At 33.4% G+C, this 21736-nt stretch overlaps 1 protein-coding gene across 2 annotated transcripts in view; it reads right to left on the bottom strand.

The window, feature by feature from the left end:
- Positions 1-11714: 11714 nt before the first annotated feature.
- The window catches only part of LOC124353863 (glycerophosphodiester phosphodiesterase 1), a 41719-nt gene continuing 31697 nt past the window's right edge, over positions 11715-21736 (bottom strand). Inside the window, exons 6-7 of one of the 2 annotated variants that reach the window (XR_006921635.1) lie at positions 21484-21727; positions 11715-15269 (exon numbers count right to left, since the gene is read on the bottom strand). Coding sequence is in view for 1 of the 2 variants with exons in the window: in XM_046803892.1 (XP_046659848.1) it covers positions 21577-21727 (151 nt within the window). In the remaining variant the exon portion in view is untranslated. Of the gene's footprint in view, positions 15270-21298; positions 21728-21736 lie in introns of those variants that run through there. The other variant, XM_046803892.1, reaches the window with a different exon arrangement.

The following is a 21736-nucleotide window of genomic DNA, read 5'->3' as shown; positions in this document are numbered from 1 at the left end:
ATATACATAAGTTAAATTTAAAAATTAAAATAGTAATCTTTAAAATTCAAAAAATTCAAAGTCAATGGCTTTTTACTTATGCTATTTTTGGAAGTAGGAGTTATTGATTAACTGGTTAGTATTTTAAATAAACTTGAACATAATTGAGCGAGGATTCGATCTTTCTGTAAATTCCTTTATATTTTTACGAGTACAGTTTGAGATGTTTAAATAAACCTGAATTGTCAGAATTTTGCAACAAGTTAGGAGTACGCTACACCAAGTGTCTTGTGTCGCGTAATAGGTCTCGCTGAGGTTGTATGGAAAAGTTGAAGTCTATAGCTCATATTACTCTCTACATGCCCTAAGGAAATATAGGCGTACAATTACACAGAAAATACATTTTTATATCACAAAGAAAGAGTACTTGTATCACCCTACTGATATACAGGCATCAATGACGCTTATCCTAATTTCATGCGAGGACGTAGCCTGGTGGGGGGGGGGGGGGGTGGGGGGGGGGGGGGGTGGGGGGGGGGGGGGGTGGGGGGGGGGGGGGGTGGGGGGGGGGGGGGGTGGGGGGGGGGGGGGGTATAAAGAAGGGCGAAAAATTATGAGCTGGCGGTATTTATAGTTCCCCTTCCCCCTTTTGATGGACATTCGCGGCGTTCTCTTATTGGCCCAGCCTGTATCCAACTTGAGAACAATAACCTTTTCAGATCTAACGTAACTGCAGTGGCAAGAACAAGTTCTGATCAATTTAAGGCAGTTAACCGCCTTACTAATAATTTAAAGTTACCAAGAACTAACTTGCCAAAGGATTACATTATTCGTTTTTATCCTTACTTCTCACAATCTAATTAAAATTAAATCCCAATATTTCTCTCCCAATATTTTCATTTAATTTAAGTTTTTAATTAAAAATCAACCAATGTAGCTTTAAAAACGCTACATACAGTAATAGTAAAAGACCTAAACACTGTAAGTTTTGCCTTGTAAAATCTCTTCAACTTATCTTGAAATTTAATTACTAGTTCAATCTTAATTGTGCATTTTTAAACAAGCAAACAATCAAAAATTGTTTCATTTTAAAATACACCAAAATAAATCTATTCTTCAGACCGTGAATTTTAATGATTCTTGCGTTTTGTCCTTTGGTGAGAATCCAGCTAACTATACGGATTGTCCTGTGTATAGAGAAATACAAAACAATCAATTCCCTCCACTTAGAAAGAAGACTTTTGAAACCAATCAGGATCATTGTAGACGAAACAACCCCCTAATGTTTAATAGTTTAGTTACTGAAGGTGTAACATTCGCTCAAGCTGTACAGAATAATCACAGAAATGAGAGTTTTCTTTCTAGTGGAACAGAATTCAACAGACACATAGATGAATCTGAAAGTTTTTCAAACATAACTCAACAATTTTTTGAATGATTTGAAAATGTTTTATTTAAACAAGCATAACAGCTAGATTAGTGCGTCCCTTAATCTGCTGACTACTATTGTTTTCTCGTCTAAAATGAATATTCCTTCTCAAAATCGCTTTATCGAATGCCAACGGTTTGATTCAGCATAGTCAAGAAGTCCAGTTATTCATCACTCAACTTAGACGTCTTACTTATTTCAAAAACTCATTTCACAAGGACAGGAGTTATTTTAAAATTGGTAACTATGCATTATACAATACAAATTATCCTGACTATACAACCCTTGGTGGTAGTGCCATTTTAGTAAAATACGTAATTAAACATTATAAACTACCCAGCTTTAGAGCAACTACATCACCTTCAAGCTTCCAGCATTGTTTTTGAAGATTGGTTAGGCCCTATTACATTTTTATCATCCTCCCAGAAATGTTTATAACCAAACAACAATTTGAACAGTTTTTCACTACATTGGGAAATAAATTTATAGCAGGAGGTGATTTCAACTCGAAACACCAAGAATGGAGTTCTCGTTTGGCCACTCCTAGAGGACGACAACTATTAAAAGTTCTAAATGATAATCATTACAATCATCTTTCTACAAATGATTAATAATTAAATAAGGCAATTGCCATTTATACAATTTAATAAAAGTCGTTTGACAGGTATTTGGTCTTCCGATCATGTGTTAGTTTGCTTATTTAAAACGCATATGTGACAGATACGGCCAAATACAAAATAATTGAAGCGGAAAAGTTAGCCCTCTGTGGTATATATATATATATATATATATATATATATATATATATATATATATATATATAAATATATAATATATTTCTTCTTCGTCAGAACAACAAGGCAAACTCTACTATAGTAACTGGAAATATCTTTTTATTTTTTTTTTTTTATCAAAAGCTTTATTTCTGGTTCAATTACTACAAGTAAATAATTATACACAGAAGTTTGAATCATAGAGAACAGAAGAACATAGAAATATTAACATTAGTGGGTTTGCTCCAATGGAGACACCCTATAACATAATACAGTTAACAGAAAATAAACAATAAAATTAGTACTTGACAAACAATGTAAGTTTCAAATTATAATAAAATGTCTTGAACAAGACGTGCTTTCAGTCTTCTGTTGACAGTTCTTTGGCCAATGTTAAAATGGACAGCACCTGTTGATTGGTCCAGAGTTTCTAGAAATGTAGCACTTAGTTTTCGGATGTAGTCACAGATGGTCGGAATTTCTAATTCATTATGAATCTGTCGGTTTCTAACAAACCATGGAGAATTTGTTGCTATTCTCAAAAACTTGTTTTGGAATACTTGAAGTTTGTTCATTTTTGATTTATGGAGGCAAGGACCCCAAACTGGACAAGCATAAGTTAAGAGGGGTCTGAATATTCCTTGGTAGATTAAAAGAGCGCATTTAAGTTTAAGAGATGATCTTCTATTGATAATTGGGTACATTTGTGCCAATCTTGTGTTTGCTTGATTTAATTTTGAATTTATGTGCTGTTTATAAGTAAGTTTAGAGTCTAATAAGACACCCAAATATTTAACAGTTCTGTCATTTTCATTCCATGGTATGATGTTATCTTGAATTTCTATATTCCTTAAGGGATTGAATTTTCTTAGCGAAAATATTTTCGCTTCACATTTTAGAGGGTTAAGTGCGATTTTCCAATTAACGAACCAATCCAACAGTAGGTCTGTATCAGTCTGAAGCATGTCAACTGCTGTGTCAATGTCTTGATGTTGGGAAATCAAGGCAGTGTCATCAGCGAAAAGAGCAAGCGTAGAATGAGCTGGAATGGGTAGGTCATGCATGAACATATTAAACAGGATAGGTCCTAAAATTGAGCCTTGTGGCACACCAGCCCGGATCTGTCGAACAGTGGAATGAGTAGAATTTATTTTTACTGAAAAAGTCCGGTTTTCTAAAAATGATTCGATGATGTTTTGCAAGTAATTTGGAAGTCCAGTTTGAAATAGCTTATACAGAAGGCCTTTGTGCCATACTTTGTCAAAGGCCTGAGCAACATCCAGGAACAAAGCAGCAGAGTGTCTTTTATTTTCAAACCCTTGCACTATTGTTTGTGTTAACCTCGCAAGTTGCTGCGTAGTAGAATGTTTTGCCCTAAAAACCGAATTGGTGGGGAGGAATACATTGAGCATCTTCAATGAATCTGCATAGTCTCTTCTGTATTAGCTTTTCAAATACTTTTGCCAGAGTGGGTAGTAGGCTGATGGGTCTGTAACTAGAGGGATTTCTAACAGGCTTACCGGGCTTGTGGATAACAATAACTTCAGCATGTTTCCAGGATTTAGGAAAGTAACCAACGTGTAGGCATGCATTAAATAAAGTTTTTAATAGCTGATGGGCTGTTGGCGGGAGTTCCTTTAATATTAAGTTTGTTATCAAGTCATAACCCAGGAGCTTTCCTCAACGGTAGGTATTGGATAACATTTCTAATTTCAGATGTTGAGATATACTGAGTGGGAAGCTCAGCAGATAAGATTGTGCTATTTAAAAACCTGTTGACGTTCATCTTCAGTTTGCAAATTAACAGTAGGGTTAGGGGAAAAAGCATTTTCAAAATAATTCGCAAAAACCTCACATTTTTCAGAGTCACTCTGGTACGTCTCCTGGCCTTGTTGAAGGGGAGGGATCGTAGAAGGCGTTCTGAGAATTCTTTTGGTTGCCAGCCACATTGAACTATCGCCTGGGTTTATTTCACTCAAATATTTCTGATAGTCATTAATTTTGAAAATATCTAATTCTGATTTTATTTTCCTGATGAGCCTGTTAAGCTGCATGCGATCTTCTGGATGCCTGTGTCTCTGCCACCGTCTCCTAAAAACATGTTTTTCTTTAATTAAATTAAGAATTCTTTGCGGAGGGCGATTAGGACAAAACATGGTTTGTGATTGTTTTGCGACTGCTTTTTTAACCGAATTTTTAATCAGCTCAGTGAATTGTAGTACACAGTTGTCAATATCTTCGAAAGACTGTAAACAATTCGGCAAGATAATATTAGTTTCTAATTTCGTTATGAAATACAGCCCAGTCAACTTTACCATTTATTAGTTTCAATGGAGGATTGGTAAAATCGGGTTTAATTGAAAAAGTTACAATTACTGGTAAGTGGTCAGACGTTAACTCGCATAAGGTTTGCTGTACTATCGGTTCATTGAAATTATTAAACAAAAACAATATCTAATATGTCAGGTTGCTGGTTTCTCTGCCACGGATAAAATGTTGGTTCTACAGGAGCAGATATATTAATAGTTGTACGCATCAAGTAGTCATTCAATTTATTACCCTTTGGGTTATTAGTGCGACATCCCCATAAAGTGTTTTTACTGTTTAGATCTCCCATTAAAATAGTAGGACTATTATTATAGAGAATCCTATTAAAATCTTCATCAACAAAACGTTTGTTAGGAGGTAAGTATGCTGATACTAATGAAAAGTTGAGTCCATTTTGTAAAAATATTTTTATGGAAACAGCTTCTAAACTTTGTAACTGGGGAGCAAGAAATTCGTGGTGTTTTATGTTTCTTTTGATCAAAATTGCGACACCCCCAGAGGCATGAGGAGCCACTCGGTCCTGTCTGTAAATAGAATAGCCACTTATTTTAAATTTATCATTGGGCAGGAAGTGAGTTTTCAGTGACACATGCAACATCTATATTATGTCTTACTAGGAAATCTGTAAAGAGATGTTTTTTGTCTTTCAAGCCATTGGCATTCCAATTGAGAACAATTAAGTTTTTAAAGAGAGTTGGGGCCTGATTGTTAGTCACGGGCATTTTTAAAGAAAGAAGCAATAACCTGCTGAATAACCTTTTTCAACTGGGGTATGAGTATTTTTACTACATTGCTTATTATTTCGTCAAGACCTGAGATGTTACCTGCTTCCAGAGATTGTGGATCCTCTACGGAGTTTGTAGTTGAAGGAATGTACGACGGATGAGCCACCTCAGCATAGCTGGGGGAGTTCATATTCAACGGAGATCGAGGTGGAGATGATTTTGGTTGAGTTTTCCCTAGGTTCGTTGAGTTTTCGGGTCGTGTCGTTGTAACTTGTGGACGAGATTCTTGGTCGTTCCCTATGGAGGATTTCTTGCGACCGGTCAATTTCTGCTTGATGCCCTGGTAGTATTTACACCTCCTGTAATTTGAAGTATGTTCCTCGCCGCAGTTAACACACACTGGTTTGGTTTCTTTACTGACCGGGCAGTCTGAATAGAGATGGGATCCCGAGCACCGCACACAGCGAGGGTCCAGTTTGCAGAAGTTTTTTGTGTGACCAAAGTCTTGGCATCTCAGACACTGTGGGATGTTTTTTGACTTCCTTTTAATTTCCACTTTAACTATGGCGTGAAACAATTGTTCAAGGTTCATAATATCACGACCACTTTCCGAATTCTCCAGCTCTACAAAACAGAGTGGCATTGGACTTTTGTTTTTGTTGAACAATCTTGATACTTTAATGGTCGGGTAACCCATGTCACATAACTCTTGATTGATTTCTTCGTCAGTTAGAGAGTAGGGAACATTACGAATGATCACTTCAAGGTTTTTGTCCTGGGAAGGTTTAAACGTGAAAAACTTTACTTGATTTGTTTCATAAAAGTTAGTTAGTTTTCCTGTAGTCATTTATTTCTGTTAGGTTTATCTTGATCGATTTAGCTTTGATTTCAGTTGTGAAACTTGATATTACATTACACTTAATATCTTTTATTATTTCTTGGTGGTTATTTACGTCACGCAAAAATATTGGTGGGATCTTAGATCGTGATTTATTTTTTCTTTATATCATCAGGAGATCCTTGTTCCATTTCATGTCCTTGTTGTGAGGAAGGAAGACAGTAGCTATGATCTGCAACATTGGTATGGGTTGGTTCAAGTATCTTGAATCGGTTTTTTGAATGAATCTCACTCACATCGAGGTAGTACTTCTTAGGAGGTGGAGAAGCATTTGCAGTTTTAGTAATATGTCGCTTTTTTGGATTCACGAAGTCGTTGTTTGTTATCGGGAAGAGGAACAGTTAGCATTTCATTCATGTCTAACGTCGAACTTTGTCCGAGCGGGAACAATTCATTAGCCTGGCTGGCTGTCATAGCGGTAGGAGTAGGTTTAAAAACATTTTAGGTTAAGCCTTTGTTTACAATGTTTGAATTGAACATCAAATTTCTTGTGTGAACGAATCTTGTGAATTAATCAAACAAATACAATCTAAACACGGTAAAAAGTTAAAAACAATAATTAAAAAACACTTAAATAAAACTTTTGAACAAACAATTCGAAGAAAATAGCGGACTAGAAAACACTAGGTAAAACTGTTTTGTCAGTCAGCTCGTAAATGGGAAATATCTTAGACCTGAAATATGTGACAAGGACTGGAAATATATGTTTTTTTTTACCGAAGTAAGTTTCCAAGACCTGTGTGATCTGAGATTTGTGTTTTCTTGATCGGGATGACATGGCAGATTCAGCTGTGACGTTATGTATATAATTAATTAGAACTAGAAATGCTCCTACACGTGCCAAACATGATATAATAATTAAGTTAAACTCTGGTACTATTTACCACGAACTTTAATAATATCTAACTGATGTATGTCTACTTACTTTTAAAAATTTGTATAGGACTCCCATCATATTACATCATAATTGCTTTTACTAAGTAATATAAGGACTTTGGTTCTAAGATTGCGTGCGAAGCCGCGGGTAACAGCTAATTTATGCATAATTTTCTGATTGATTGCCTAAATTGCATGAATTTTGAACTTATATGGTGTGCCTAGATTAAGTTTAGTTTTATATATTTCAGTTAGCCTATTGTACAAGAATGTATCTAATGGCCAAATTAAGGTCTTGCATCTATTAGTCTACGTGGGAGGACAGGCATCTGTCTTTTGTCAATAGGTGAAATATCTCAACACTTCTATTAACTTGTTTTCCGATTAATTACATTCCAGACTTTGAATATGGAACAGCGACTGAAAGATTTTGCAAATGACACATTTTTATCACTAGGACCGTTTAAATGACTCCGAAATAGTCCAATGACATTATTGAGGTCGCGTTACAATATCGCTGCCAACAATCAGCTGGTCCATCATTTTGAAACACGTCAGTATAATTTTTCATATACGTAGAAAATTGCCGTGTTGGGCTCGGGGTGTAGAGGGGATTTAAAATGTAACATGCCTTTGGTGTGGACTGCTCTAATATAATGTTTTTTACTAGCCAGTCAAGTGAATTATTCATCAGTCATATTTTCATTTACACTATCTACTGTTTTGTAAATTTCAAATTCTGCTTCGCTGTTTACAGAGCTTTCATCACCAATTTTTGTTTATTGTTTTGTGGATGTATCAGAATAAATGTCTTCCATTACAATTATTAGCGTAAAAATAAATAAACAAACATTTACTACCTGTGAATCCAAATAATAATAATATATTCACTATGTCACAGCTGATTACAGACACCATTCTCATTGCCTAGTTGTACTATACTGGTACCTTCAGTATAACATGCTTTAAATGGCGTGTTAGTTGAGATAAGATGTTTATATAACGGTTTGCTTACGTTTCGGTAAAGCTGCCATTCCACTTTGGAAGCGTCCTCCTCCGTAGACTGATGGTTATAGTCTCGGCTCTCTAACCGAGAGATCACGGGTTCAAATCCCGGGGAGGTCCAATCATCTACTGTGTACTTTTAAAATAAAACCAGTGCACTTTGAAGCCGGCATAGCTGACGCTGAGGCTTAAATGATATTAAAAAAAAACTTTGGAAGCATGTGGAAAACAAACATGCATGACGTGAAACGATAGGTTTTTTCCTGTGCAAAACATACATCCATAGTCCGCAAAAAAATTAGTAACTTCAAAGATCTAACACCAGAACAATAAAATTACACCCAAAACATTGGCTTGCATTCATGTGTCGCCTGTGTAAGAAATACATTATTTATGACAGGAGAAGGAATAAATACCAAGCACTAACATGACTCAAGAGCCATTCGTTAGCTCCGTGACAACCTAGCGAACCAGCTATGAGAGAACATTGTGCACAGCTCCGCACATAAATTTCCTTGGAGGACATTTATCCTCTTAATAGTTTACTGGCCTCGTTCAGAACATGTTGGCAGAAAGAACAGACCGTCGTGCGAGAAAGGTGTTTTACTTTTACGGGGAATGCGTTCGGCTCCAAGTCGAGACAAAACCGCCTGTGACCTTCAAACTTTTATTCAGGCCGCACGTAAGTCAGAAGATTGTTGACCGCGCGCTCTGTTAGGTCCATTACGGCCAATCTCTGCTCCCGCCTATTGGGCTGGGTCACAGAGATCTTCAGGTCACCGCGTCCGTTCACAGATACCTGATGATGGCGACCTTAACCTCGTTGGACCACGGTGAGACTATCAAGGCTTTGGATTTCTAAAATTGCTATCGGCTCTAGACTTCAGACGGTTCCATTTGCCCCAATCGCATTCTTCAGGACAACACTGAAGAAATAGCCACTGTTCGTGGCTTCCCCACATAGTTCTAGCAAGACCCCTTCAGTTCCTGTCTGTCTTTTAACCCGAACTTCTATGACTAAGTCATCAAGTTTAACTTTTTCCCGTATCTCCTTTAGCAGGTCCGCATTAACCGTACCAGCTGCTAGTCTTATGAAAACCGCCATATCATAGAAGCAGGTGGTCTCACTTTAACCCTCTCCGTCTTTGCTGCCCGCCTTTATTTCTTCCTGGCACTCTTCAGATCTGGCGGCTTAACTGCCGAGGACTCCTCTTGCTGAGATCCTTTGACTGCCACCGACTGAGGTTGAGGGTTTCGGAGCTCATGCGAAAGTGGTTAGTGCTCTATGCCAGCTGTGATGTGATCCATCATAACCGGGGGTGGTCAAGCGGATAACTGAGCAAGTAAAAGTATTGAAAATACTGTGCACCAATGAGATGGCAAAAATGTCAATGGAGGTGTCTTTAAATCACTAAATTTTTGAAGCTTATGATTGGAGGTTTGCTATGTCAAGTGACCTATTGGCAAAATAAATTGACACAGCCCACCACCAGTAAATGTCTTAGGTCCCCTGGTTGTTGGGACACTAAATATATTCTATTCTATTCATTCCCAAGGCAATCATCAACGATACCGATCAACCTGAGATATGAAACATAGTGGTTGTATGAAGATATAAGCTGGTACCTTCAGACTTCTCACAGAAGAAGAAAGACAAGGGAAAATTTTTAAGGTGGAGTGAGGGTTAAAGAGAGGTTGATGAAAGAGAGATACGGGGAAAAGAGTAACTATCTTGTATAAATTTTGGTCTTAATCCTATCTCAAGTTACAACATAATAAATTTTCAAAGTTGCAGTTTTGTTGAAAATAGCCAAAAAGCAGTACTTTTTTCATGTGTAAATAATTTGCTTTATATATCTCTCAACACAGAAATAATTGCTAAATTGGAATGTAACTCTTACTATTGTAGCTGTATTGGTTACTTTGTGGCCAAATTTTTAGCTAGAATATTATTTAAACTGTTTGATCTGAAAGTAAAGGTTCATCTTGTTTGGTTAATATATTACTATTTTTCAAAATTTTAGACGAATGAATAAAAATAACAATAGAGTACATGTCCAACTGACCATCAGGGCAAAGGCTTTGTTGTATAAAGCAATAGTAAGTTTAAAAAAATCACTATTATACAATTCCTAAGTTACAAAATGAAATGAACCTATTATTATTTATAGCCATTGTTGTTTGATCCGAGGGTGGCCTATTGAATTGAATTCCTATTGCTCCAAATGATTTTAATGATAATTTTAATACAGGTATGTCTGTGAAGTAACTCACATTTCTGGCCCCACCATCATTATTGCTGATCTATTTAAAATAATAATGTTGCGTTCAAATCAAAAACATTTTCTGAACTAGTTACACAGAGCTTAATGTAACTAATATTATCCCCAGATACACAGAAATGTAAGGTTTGTTTTGTAAATTAGATAGGAGAATAATACGAATGTTGAATCCGCTTAGTGCAACATCTGAAATGACAGTTACAGACTTGACTCCTGAAATCAGGAGTAAAAAAGTCAATGATGGAAACAAAAAAAACCAAACTCTGCATTGTTTGTTCAAGCTTGAGATACCTAGTCTACAAAATAGCTCTGTCTGATTTACCCAGCAGCTGCCCAGTGTAATCTAGATGAACAGACGTTCTCTATTGTTTCATCAGGAGCACAACTGAGGGTACCACAATATTTTAGACACGATCCAAAAGCACGGCAGAGCAACAGAGATTTCTATGCAGAACACAGCTATGGTGGAAATGGTTGATTCAGTGTGTTTGATTTAGCTTCATTTCACCTCCTGCTTAATGTAGCATCTGAAATCCAGATGCTAGGAGTAAGTCTGTAAGTGTTAGATTTCGGATTCTGCACTAAGCAAAAGGTGAAATGGAGTTAAATTCAACATTTGCATTGAATCAACCCTTTCCACTGTACCTGTGTTCTGTGTAGAAATAATTAGATTAGCTTACCCAATGACTGTGTGAAGTAGGGTTTGATTGAGGATAGTTTCCTATAGAATTGAAGATATCTAGAATAGTTCATGAGTAAAGAAAAAGAGAGAAAGTACTCCACTTAGAGGCCTACTTCAATTGTTCCATAAATATTTAATACTGTGTTTTTCTCAACCATGTGTATATTTTAATAAACAAATGGAGCTCAGTTTGATTTTCAGAAATAAATAAATCAACTGTTGATATCATTAATTCAACAATAGTATAATTTTTGTTTGAAGTTTGCTAATTAGTAATGGATGTTTTGAAAATAGTTGATCTACAAATTTCAATCATACTTTATTTAAGTTATACAAAGTAAACGCTTTCCTCTAGCAAATGTTTATAACTTGAGTGAAGAATTTAAAATTCTGTAGGTTGGTTTTAAAAATTAAATTATCCTGACGTTAGACTCACATATTATTTTATACTGTCAAAGTCCTTCCTACGAAATCATGGGCAAGTCCTGTGTGTTGTAAAGGAAAAATTCAGATATCCATCTCTTTATAATTCAGAACTAATTGTTATTACTGCCGAAAACCTTCTGAAGCAACCACCTTAACAGATTTTGGTATAGGTAGAAAAATTATATTTAATGAAAATAAACCTGAGTAATTAAATTTTAATCAGCTCTCTGAAATAAATCAAATTTGAATTTTTTTGTGTTTCACCTGACTGTAAATTAATATAGAAACGTGGGTAAAGAAAATATTACACATAGTTCTTAAAATATTTAATAGTTACAGTCTTATGTATTTGTGTCGATAGTAGATTGTAGTTTTGAACGCCTTAACGGCAAAGTATAAAGAAATAAAATACTAACTGAATAATTCACAGGTACAAACATTTATAAGTAAATTATTATCAGCATTTCTACAATAAATAATATGTGGTAAAGTAGATAATTAAAGCTGCCTAAATACTCAATTGAATTTTGTACAAAATAATAGAACAAGCACACTATTACAACTTAGCTGCCTTAGGGTTAATAATTGATAAATTTGGTTATAGCCAGGGCTGGTCACAGCCTTTATGGGCTATTAATTGTGCGATACACTCTTTATTACTTAAAATAGTTTTGAACATTACATGTATATAAATTATGAAATAGCTAATAAATAAAACAACCCTCAATGTTTTGAGATATGTAATGATATATACTTATCATAGTAAAAATTAAGTATAAAGTTCATAAACATTTCATTATGGTAACTATGAATTTAATTTAAATACTACATTTAATATTATGTCCCCAATCATTCTGTGCCCATCAAAAATATCATGAAAACAAAATGTCACAGTGTGTAAAAAAAACAATTTATAATGATATGATAAATACTGAGAAATTGGTTGTGGAAGTTTGATGAGAGAAAAATTGTTGGGTTAAAAGGCACAGTTCAAATTAAAATTTAACTTATGTTTTTGTTTGCATAACAAATGAGACAGCACTGCACAAAACATGTAATTTTCAATATGACATGTATTTTCAGTTTAGTTGATCTCTACAATAACATTTTGAGTTCCACGTTGAGTATTAATAGCACAATAAAACCTCAGCTGGGTACAGTTTAGTTTTTGTTAGTGGGGTTTTGTTAATCTTTATATTGTATAATTGGTGTATTTAATAAATAGAATACCTCCAATAGAATACAAAGTTAATCATGTCTTGAGGTTAGTCTTTTGGTTCTTGGTTATACTTGCATGTAGCACTTAACCCTTCCCACGTGGCAAACGGATATATCTGTTAGACCTCATTTTGACCGAAACGCAGCAAACGGATATATCCTTCAAAGTCTATTTTGTGTTATTTAATAAATTGTAGTTGCCGTGGAATCCACTAAAGTTCAAGGGAGTGTTAAATACTTGTTCCAAAAAGCAGATGTTACAGTTTGAACCTCATTAGCGCATTGCAGTGGTGGGAGGGCGTGGCTTTGTCCCTCGTGGCGTGATTTAGCCTCAGTCTGCGGCGAACCATTACGCGGTAAACGGATATATCCCGGCATGGCATATTTTAGTGTTTAACGCTGTTTTGCCATATTTCCTTATTTACTATTCGTGTTCCTGTTGTATTTAGCATTATATTATCATTTTATTTTGTTATTACTTTATTTGTGTCGCTATAGGCCTATGTTGTTCTATGCAATGGCGAATCATGACAATTTTTTGTAAAATTTTACAATTTTGTAAAAAAATATAGGGGTCTGATTATTTTGTGATACTGTATTATTTTATATTCCTAATAGACACCACTAACTAAAAAATAAATTAGAATTGGTAAAATGTAAAACAATTTTTAAAGTTAATTACGCGTTATGAGTCAAAATTTAAAGATAAATTCCGCGTGGGAAGGGTTAAAACACTCTTGTTTGCTCCTAGTGACAGAATAGAATATACTTTATTGTAACATTGCATGTTTTAGCAATTGTGAACTTAATACTAGACTACATATTAGACAGGTGACATTGTCATGGTAAAACAAAAACTGAATATACTACAATTCTAAACATATAATATTACAATGTTTTTTTGAATACTTTGTTGCATGTCTTGGAGTCACAAAGCGCAAAGAGTTTTATCCAATAATAACAAACAGATTTTTGGCGCATATACTGGTGAAATTTATATAAACTGCGAAATGCATCTAAAATCTTTGTGCTTTGTGACTCCAAGACATTCTACATGTCAAACCTTAGAAATTTACCCTGAAACTCAACCATCAAGTTCCTTTAGATAAACTTACTCTGGAACTGAAGTATTTCTTCACCTGAAATCTCAAGTTTCTGGAATGGATCGCCATTTGACAACAGATAACTGGTATGAATCATTGCTGTGATGAAAGAACTGCTGCATAATCATTGGATAACTTATGTAAATACCCTAAAGAAAAACAAACAAAAAAAACGACAGAAAAAAGAATTTTTATTTTTAATTAGTAATGTTTCTTGTTATCCTATTTTTTTTTCACTTTTGCATCAATTTAAAAATATTTAGATTGGAAAATATTTTATATGGTGCAGTAACCAATAACAAAACTGTAAAACCCTTTTTATTAGTACAAAATTACATATTTCAAAGGCAACAAAGGTGCAGTCACCAATACGCCTGTTCGAACTATTGAGTAATGTATTACAGGATAAAACTGTCCTGTAAGAATTCAGTTAATAAATCAGTTTGGTTTCAATAATTATAGTTTTAAGTTATGTCTAGATTCTTTATACAGCACTAACTTTTATTGTGCTTAACATTTGATCCTCTTTACTGTAAACACTGGAATAATATCTACTTGATACATGCCTATCTCCGTTTTAAAATCATGAACGGGTTCCATCATATTACATGATAAATGCTTTCATTACAAAGACTAGGGATTTTAACTTTATTATTGCTGCACACTGACCAAAAATATTTCAAGTATTACTGAAATCATTGGAGCCAATCTATCAGATATCATGGATTTTTGCAGTGAAATTCGAATAATTTCATTGGCCCTTATAAAATCTGTTTCACTCTACAAATTCAGGCCCTCAAAGTACTACTTTAAACTTTGATTGAACTTGTGGTTCAATTATTCGAAAATAGATCAGGAGATTGGAATATTTTCTAGTGATCATCACTTACCACAGGAGTGTTTGGCATGTAATTTAAAAGGATATGCCTATGGAATTCCTGCTATTCAACAGGAAAATTGCATGCAAAGCCACAGGTAACATTGTAGTATAAACATTGAGTCCAATAAATAAGTTACTTTGACTGGCGATATTTTTGGTGCAATATTCAAATAATGTTCATAGCTGAAGAATAAAAAATCTTGGCAAATAATGTGAGTTAACCAGTCCTGAAACCTGGTTACTCACTGAAATCGGTAATTGTAAAATTTATAGGTTACAAATAAAATATTGATAAAATATACAGTACTTTAACCCTTTAACTGGCTTTCAACGAATCTTCAGTTGATCGTTTTGTATGAAAATTGAAATGAACACAGCATGAGCTCATGTATGGTAATTCCTAAGTTTCTATTGCTCACTTTCTTGTTTGTTAAGAACAAATATTTTATTGGCTTTATACAGTATTAACATTGCTAATACTTAGATTTAAAAAGAAATATCGCTATAAATTTATTGATTGTGAAATCTAAGTTTGTGCATATAAAAAAAAAAAACATACATTACAGATTAACCACCACAAAGTATAACTGCCTGAGTGTTTAGCCGAGTCTCTCCCGCCAGTTGATGACGAAAGCAGATTTCTGGCCTTGTACATGTAACTCCATCTGTATGCATGATAACTTTAGAACAAATTAACTTTAGAGGGTAGAAATTATTGTGAAACTCCATCTCTATATCAACACTGAAAATGGTAAACATCAATCCATTGAGAGTTGCCCTTTGGACCAACATGTTGTGTAAAGAAACATGGGGTGAACGAAACCTTTTACACTGACCCGAATTTACATAATTGTTATTTACCCTTGCACGTTTTGTATTGTGATATTATTGATTTTGTTATGTGTTACAGTTTATTTTGTGTTACTGATACAATCTTATTAACATGGATATCTTGCTTACACATTAGATATGTGAAACGAATGGTTAAAAATGAAGATAAACCATTTTATATTTTATTTTATAATTTTGTTTCAAATAAATTTATATAACATTTAGTAGTAGACTTTAAACAATGTACTTTTTCTTATTAGTGTGTCAAATATATAATAAAACCATATAAAACATTTTACAGCCATTTTGCTGTTTTTTTAAACATTTACATTCAGACTGGATATCTTTGAAAATATTAGTAATGTCTTATTTTTTCAAATGTTCTTATATCATTATTTATTTATTTGTACTGATGCTAGTCTCAATGAGTTCAAAATGTACATAGTACACATTAAAAACGTTTATAGTAATTTATTTATTATTAACATTAATTGAATTCGCTGTAAAAATTCGTGGAACATTTTATTATATCACAAAAGTTTAAATTAGTTGCCTCATTATAAAATTATTACAAATCATAGATACGCTATTCCTATTCATTATATTCGTTACGATCATTCCCAAGTCATGTTTTTCATAAATAAGTATTACAACACAAATACTTGAAATCCAGATTGACAGCTAAGTCTATCATAAAACATGTATAAAGTTATAAAATAAAACTCCTTGTACTGGTACTTAAACATAATACACAAATAAAATACACTCTATTTTCTTAGTACTATTTTAAAATCAATGATTCTAAATCTAATAAAACTATTCTAAGGTACAAACAATTAATACTAAATGCAACATATTTTATAGTACTAATACTCTCTATTAGTATAAGTATTCTAGTAGAGATCAGAAAATAATTTTGTACTCATTAAGTTATTTGTATTTCAAGCTGATACTTCCAAAGTAAATGCCCTTTCTTAAAATTTAATAGTTTTATATAAGTATTATTTATTTATGAAACTATACACGAGAGCAGACAAGACAGAATGTTTGGACCTGCTTCGAAAACTGATACTGTACACTAGTATATCACTGGTGTATCACTTCCATAAATTAAAAACATACATCTGCTGCTACACTTAATTTATTATTTAAATTCAACAAAAATATCAATGTGTAAAATATAGTCCTAGATCCCATCAGTTGCCAAGAAGGTTTTAACACAAGATTTTTAATTCAGAATAAATATTTTTCTTTCATTAATAGGGATAAACACAAATGTTTTCAATAAGTTTGGAGTAATATATGAAGGAAACAACACCAGTGATAACTGTATAAAACCGTGAACTAAACAAATTTACATTGCACTAGTGTCAGACAATATCTCTTCCTAACATTTAGAAAAGCTTTTATATCAGTATTTGGTTTTATAAAATTAAAAGCAAAAAACATATTATATTGCAATTACGACCCAAACTACCAAGATAAATATAATAAAATATTAAAATAAAGCCTATAAAATGCTGCCACTTTCACAACACTGGCTAAAAATCATTACATACACTTAACCCATATAATATGTATTTTATATATATTAAACATATATATATATATATATATATATATATATATATATATATATATATATATACAGGGTGTATATTATGTCTGGAAACACCCAAATTATATCCTTTAATAATTTAAATATAAATTTGAAACCTCTTACAATCGTGATAGAGATTGGGCATCTACTTTTTGGAACAATGTTTTGTTATGTCACACCAACGGGGGACGTCCTGCCGAGGGTATCGTGAATATTCTTAATGGAAGCCTATACCTTGTGATACATCATTTTAAAGGTAATAGCTTACTGAATTGAATGCCACAAACCGCATCTCAAAGGAATTATTCTATCAGAAAATAGAGCATTTTTAGTATTGAAAATTTACTGATGTTCAACAATGTAATTTTAACATGGTTCTTGCCACAAAATGTGTTTACACTAATTTTTTAGCATTTTTTTTTAAATGTTCAATTAAAATAAAATAAACAATTTATTTTTAAGCTGGATTCATTAGTAAAAATTTACCAGTTTTTATTACAATGAATAAAACTTATGAGTCACTTTCTCTGATTACTTATGAAATCTGTACTTGGTGTTTTCCAGTCAGCAGGAAGGTTTAAAGAGACAAAGGTCACTAGCCTATGAGAAACATTATTGTGTTATTAATCATCCTGGTCTACAGGTTTCAGTTTGTTGAGCATGGAGCTTTCACTAGACAGGTCTAAGCTTGGGAATTACAAATGGACAAAGGTCATATCATTTACTGTCGAGTTAATCAGTGTCTCTGAAGCATTGCTGTCAACAAGTTATCTAATTACAGTAGTTCAGTTTTTATTTGGCATTTTAATGGAATTGTCTGAAAGAGAACGAATTACTCTGTTGATGATGCGAGGATATGGCGATCGTCCAAAGATCTTATCGGGAAGTTTCTAATTTGTTTAATGACACTTTCCCAGAAAGGAATCCCATAAGTGTTTCAACAATATCAAAAACTATTGAGCGTTTTGAAATGACAGGGGAGTGTACGTAATCGGCCAAAGTCGGGGTAGGATACAATCTGCAACAGATGAAGAACATGCACTAGATGTTTTGCAAACATTTATTGAAGACCCACATACATCGCTCAGAAAAGCTGCACAGCAACATGATATGCACCCTATGTCTATGAGTAAGATTTTGAAAATTAATAAATACAAACCATTTTAAAGTTCATTTAGTCCAACAGTTAAGTGAGGATGATTACGACAGAAGAGTTGAGTTTTGTGAACTTGTGATGCGCAAATGTGATGACAATAGAGATTTTCTGACCAACATACTATTTTCTGATGAGGCAACTTTTTTTCCTAAATGGCAATGTTAACAGGCACAATTGCCGTTACTGGGCTAGTGAAAACCCACATTGGATTACTGAGTCCCATTCACAGCAAACCACAAAAACTGAACGTATGGTGTGGAATTTTAGGTAACAAAATTGTTGGACCCTTTTTCATCAATGGAAATTTAAATGCCGAACTTTACTACAATATGCTCCAAAATGAAATAATCCCAGCTATTCAAATTGCATCAGGAGAATACTTTGATAATGTATGGTTTCAGCAGGATGGTGCTCCACCCCATTATGGGAGACAGGTAAGAGAGTATTTGGATTTAAGGTTTCCCTCATAAATGGATTGGCCGAAGAGGAGAAATCGAATGGCCTCCAAGATCTCCGGATTTGTCACCAATCGATTATTTCCTATGGGGTCATTTAAAATCCAATGTTTATAGAAGAAAGCCTCATAATTTGGAAGACCTAAGAAACAGGATTATAGAGGAGATTGCTTTGATAACTGAAGAAATGTTAGGCAACTCTGTCGAATCATTTTACACAAGATTGGCTCATTGTCAAACCGTTAGAAGGAACACAGTTCGAACAATTGCTTTGACACCAAATGCAGGTAAAACGTTTGTTGTAAGACTTTTCTAACAGCATACATTACTTTTTATTTGTAAAAAGAAATCAATAACATAAGTATTTCCATAATTGTACTGTAATAAAAACTGGCAAATTTGTGCTAATAGAACCAGCTTAAAATGAAATTTTTGTTTTATTTAATTGAACAATTTAAAAAAATGCTAAAAAATTAGTGTAACACATTTTGTGGCAAGAACCATGTTAAAATTACATTGTTGAACATCAGTAAATTTTCAATACTAAAAATGCTCTATTTTCTGATAGAATAATTCCTTTGAGATGCGGTTTGTGGCATTCAAATTCAGTAAGCTATTACCTTTAAAATTGATGTATCACAAGGTATAGGCTTCCATTAAGAATATTCACGATACCCTCGGCAGGACGTCCCCCGTTGGTGTGACATAACAAAACATTGTTCCAAAAAGTAGATGCCCAATCTCTATCACGATTGTAAGAGGTTTCAAATTTATATTTAAATTATTAAAGGATATATTTGGGTGTTTCCAGACATAATATAACACCCTGTATATATATATATATATATATATATATATATATATATAAAACGGTGGTACAATTTTCATTAACTCAGAACTGTGAACGGTTTCATAAGCAATCGAAACGTTGTACAAATCTAGCCTGCTAAATATATATCACTCACATAAAATTTGGGATGAAAATTGCTATAAAAATAATTCCCTTTAAAGAAAATGGAACAGTAATAGATGAAAAAGCAATGAAAATGTCATAAATACACAAGGAAAAAGTTCTTGTAGATAGGAAGGTACTGCTATCCATTCTGGTCACTTAACCTCAATATTATTTAGTAATAAATAATTAAATAAACCCAAAAAATAAACATTTTACACTTACAGTGGAGTCCTGATAATTTGAGTTATTTTGTAATGGTATCTTGAACAATATAGTACACAGAAGTACTTTCAATATAGAATTAGTCAGGAAAGACAGAAACTATTATGTAATGGCTACAAAATATGAACAGATTAAAACAGGATGAAATTATTCATAAGTTAGCAGATTTCAAGGTAAGCAATAAAATCATTGCTTCTTATAATTACTGTAAAAACATGCTAATTGCTATCTATAAGAAAATTCTAAACCACATGATGCTCACACCACAGAAAGCATTGAATAAATCAACTGTGTTATTTGATACTAGCCTTTTTTTTTTTTTAAAAAAAGGGTAGGTCTTACAAATGGGTTTACAATGATTTTTACAGTTGGCAAATCTATATCACCCATGGGGGAGGGGCAATTTTTGATATGCTATAACTCAATAAAACTTTCATAAATAATTTATAAATGTACATTACTTTAGGATTACAATGAAGCAAGAAGCAAAAGGAACCTTACAACTTGACGCAAGAATTATTGTATCCAAACACATGTTGGAGTAGTTATAAAATCACAGCTCTTCTACGTTTGAATGTATTAATGGCCGAGGAGGATTGCATAGAGGTACGGGACTGTTATTTGCCATCTATCATTACATGAAAAAGCTGAAAGATAACATGTCCTTTCAGTACAGGTGGTCGGATCAGATCTCCCACATTAGAGCCAAAACAAGACAATACACATAAAATACGCTCAATACGCTACCTGAATTTGATTTTTTTACAACTCTTGATCACCAGAAATACTGATTAATTTTCTCCTTCCAGTGGAAACTTAGCAAATATAATTCATATTTCCCTAATTATCTGCAGAGAATCGATAAACAGATTTAATTTAAATAATGTAAAGAGAATGTATAATACAAAGTTTTAATATTTTTGTTATTAAAAGTTTTATTAACAATCTAAAACGGTTTTAAAATGGTATTTATTAGATAATATAAATAAAAATCTCGAAACATAAACTGAATCATTATTTTTAAGGGATATTTGTTTTGAGCATTGGCAACAATGCAGTTGTATATATCAGAATGCCCTTTTTGCCATTAAAAAATATTTGGTACAAATTTACTATCACACACCAAGTTTTACATAAAGATACGAAGAACAACATGTTTACATAAGAAATGTTTGTCTGAGCCTAAAAAAACTTAATGTATTTTGCTAATTCTCATCCGTCCAAATAAAAGATTAAATTTGGTTGATGCTAGGATTTCCATTGAGAACAAATTGTGCTGTGAAAGATTAGACATTTTGATATAAAAATTTCATGTCAGTGAGACAATGTAAACAATTGTTAAAATGTCACTGAAGGCGTTATTTCAGTTTTGGAATTGATATAACACTTTCTTATTGGATGCTACTTTATTTTTAAAACTCATTCAAACTTTTGTTTCTTGATCTCTTTGTAACATAAAAGACAATTTTAGTATATTACATTTTGTGTATTCAATATATTACTCTAATTTCAGTGTTTGATTTCATATAATGGGGTTATAAGAGAACCTTAAACTGTGGTAATACTTGAGTTGGCCGAACATTTCTGGAATACAATTATGCAGGAGCCAATATTTCGTTAAGGCGTATTTTCAAAATTATAAATTTCAGGTTTTCCAGACCTGGAGGCTAGTGTGGCAGATTAGATAGCAGTCTCAGTTAAGGGTAGGAAATGTTTGAACAGCTTCACACTGAGTTATAACACAAGTCAGCTATCAGTAGAGAGTGCCAAGCTTGTCACTTGCTAACGTGTCTGTGATGTAGGCCAGCTGCAAAACTCGTCTGAAATACAGTTTCTCGTGAGGTCTGTTCACTGTCCACACAACCACCCGGATGTTTCTCTCCTCCCATTTTGTCACCACATCACTGAAACAT

The sequence above is a fragment of the Homalodisca vitripennis genome, chromosome 2 (assembly GCF_021130785.1).
Source record: "Homalodisca vitripennis isolate AUS2020 chromosome 2, UT_GWSS_2.1, whole genome shotgun sequence".
In the NCBI taxonomy this organism is placed as follows: domain Eukaryota; kingdom Metazoa; phylum Arthropoda; class Insecta; order Hemiptera; family Cicadellidae; genus Homalodisca; species Homalodisca vitripennis.
Note: the sequence above shows the minus strand (reverse complement) of the source record. Positions and strands in the feature narration are given on the sequence as shown.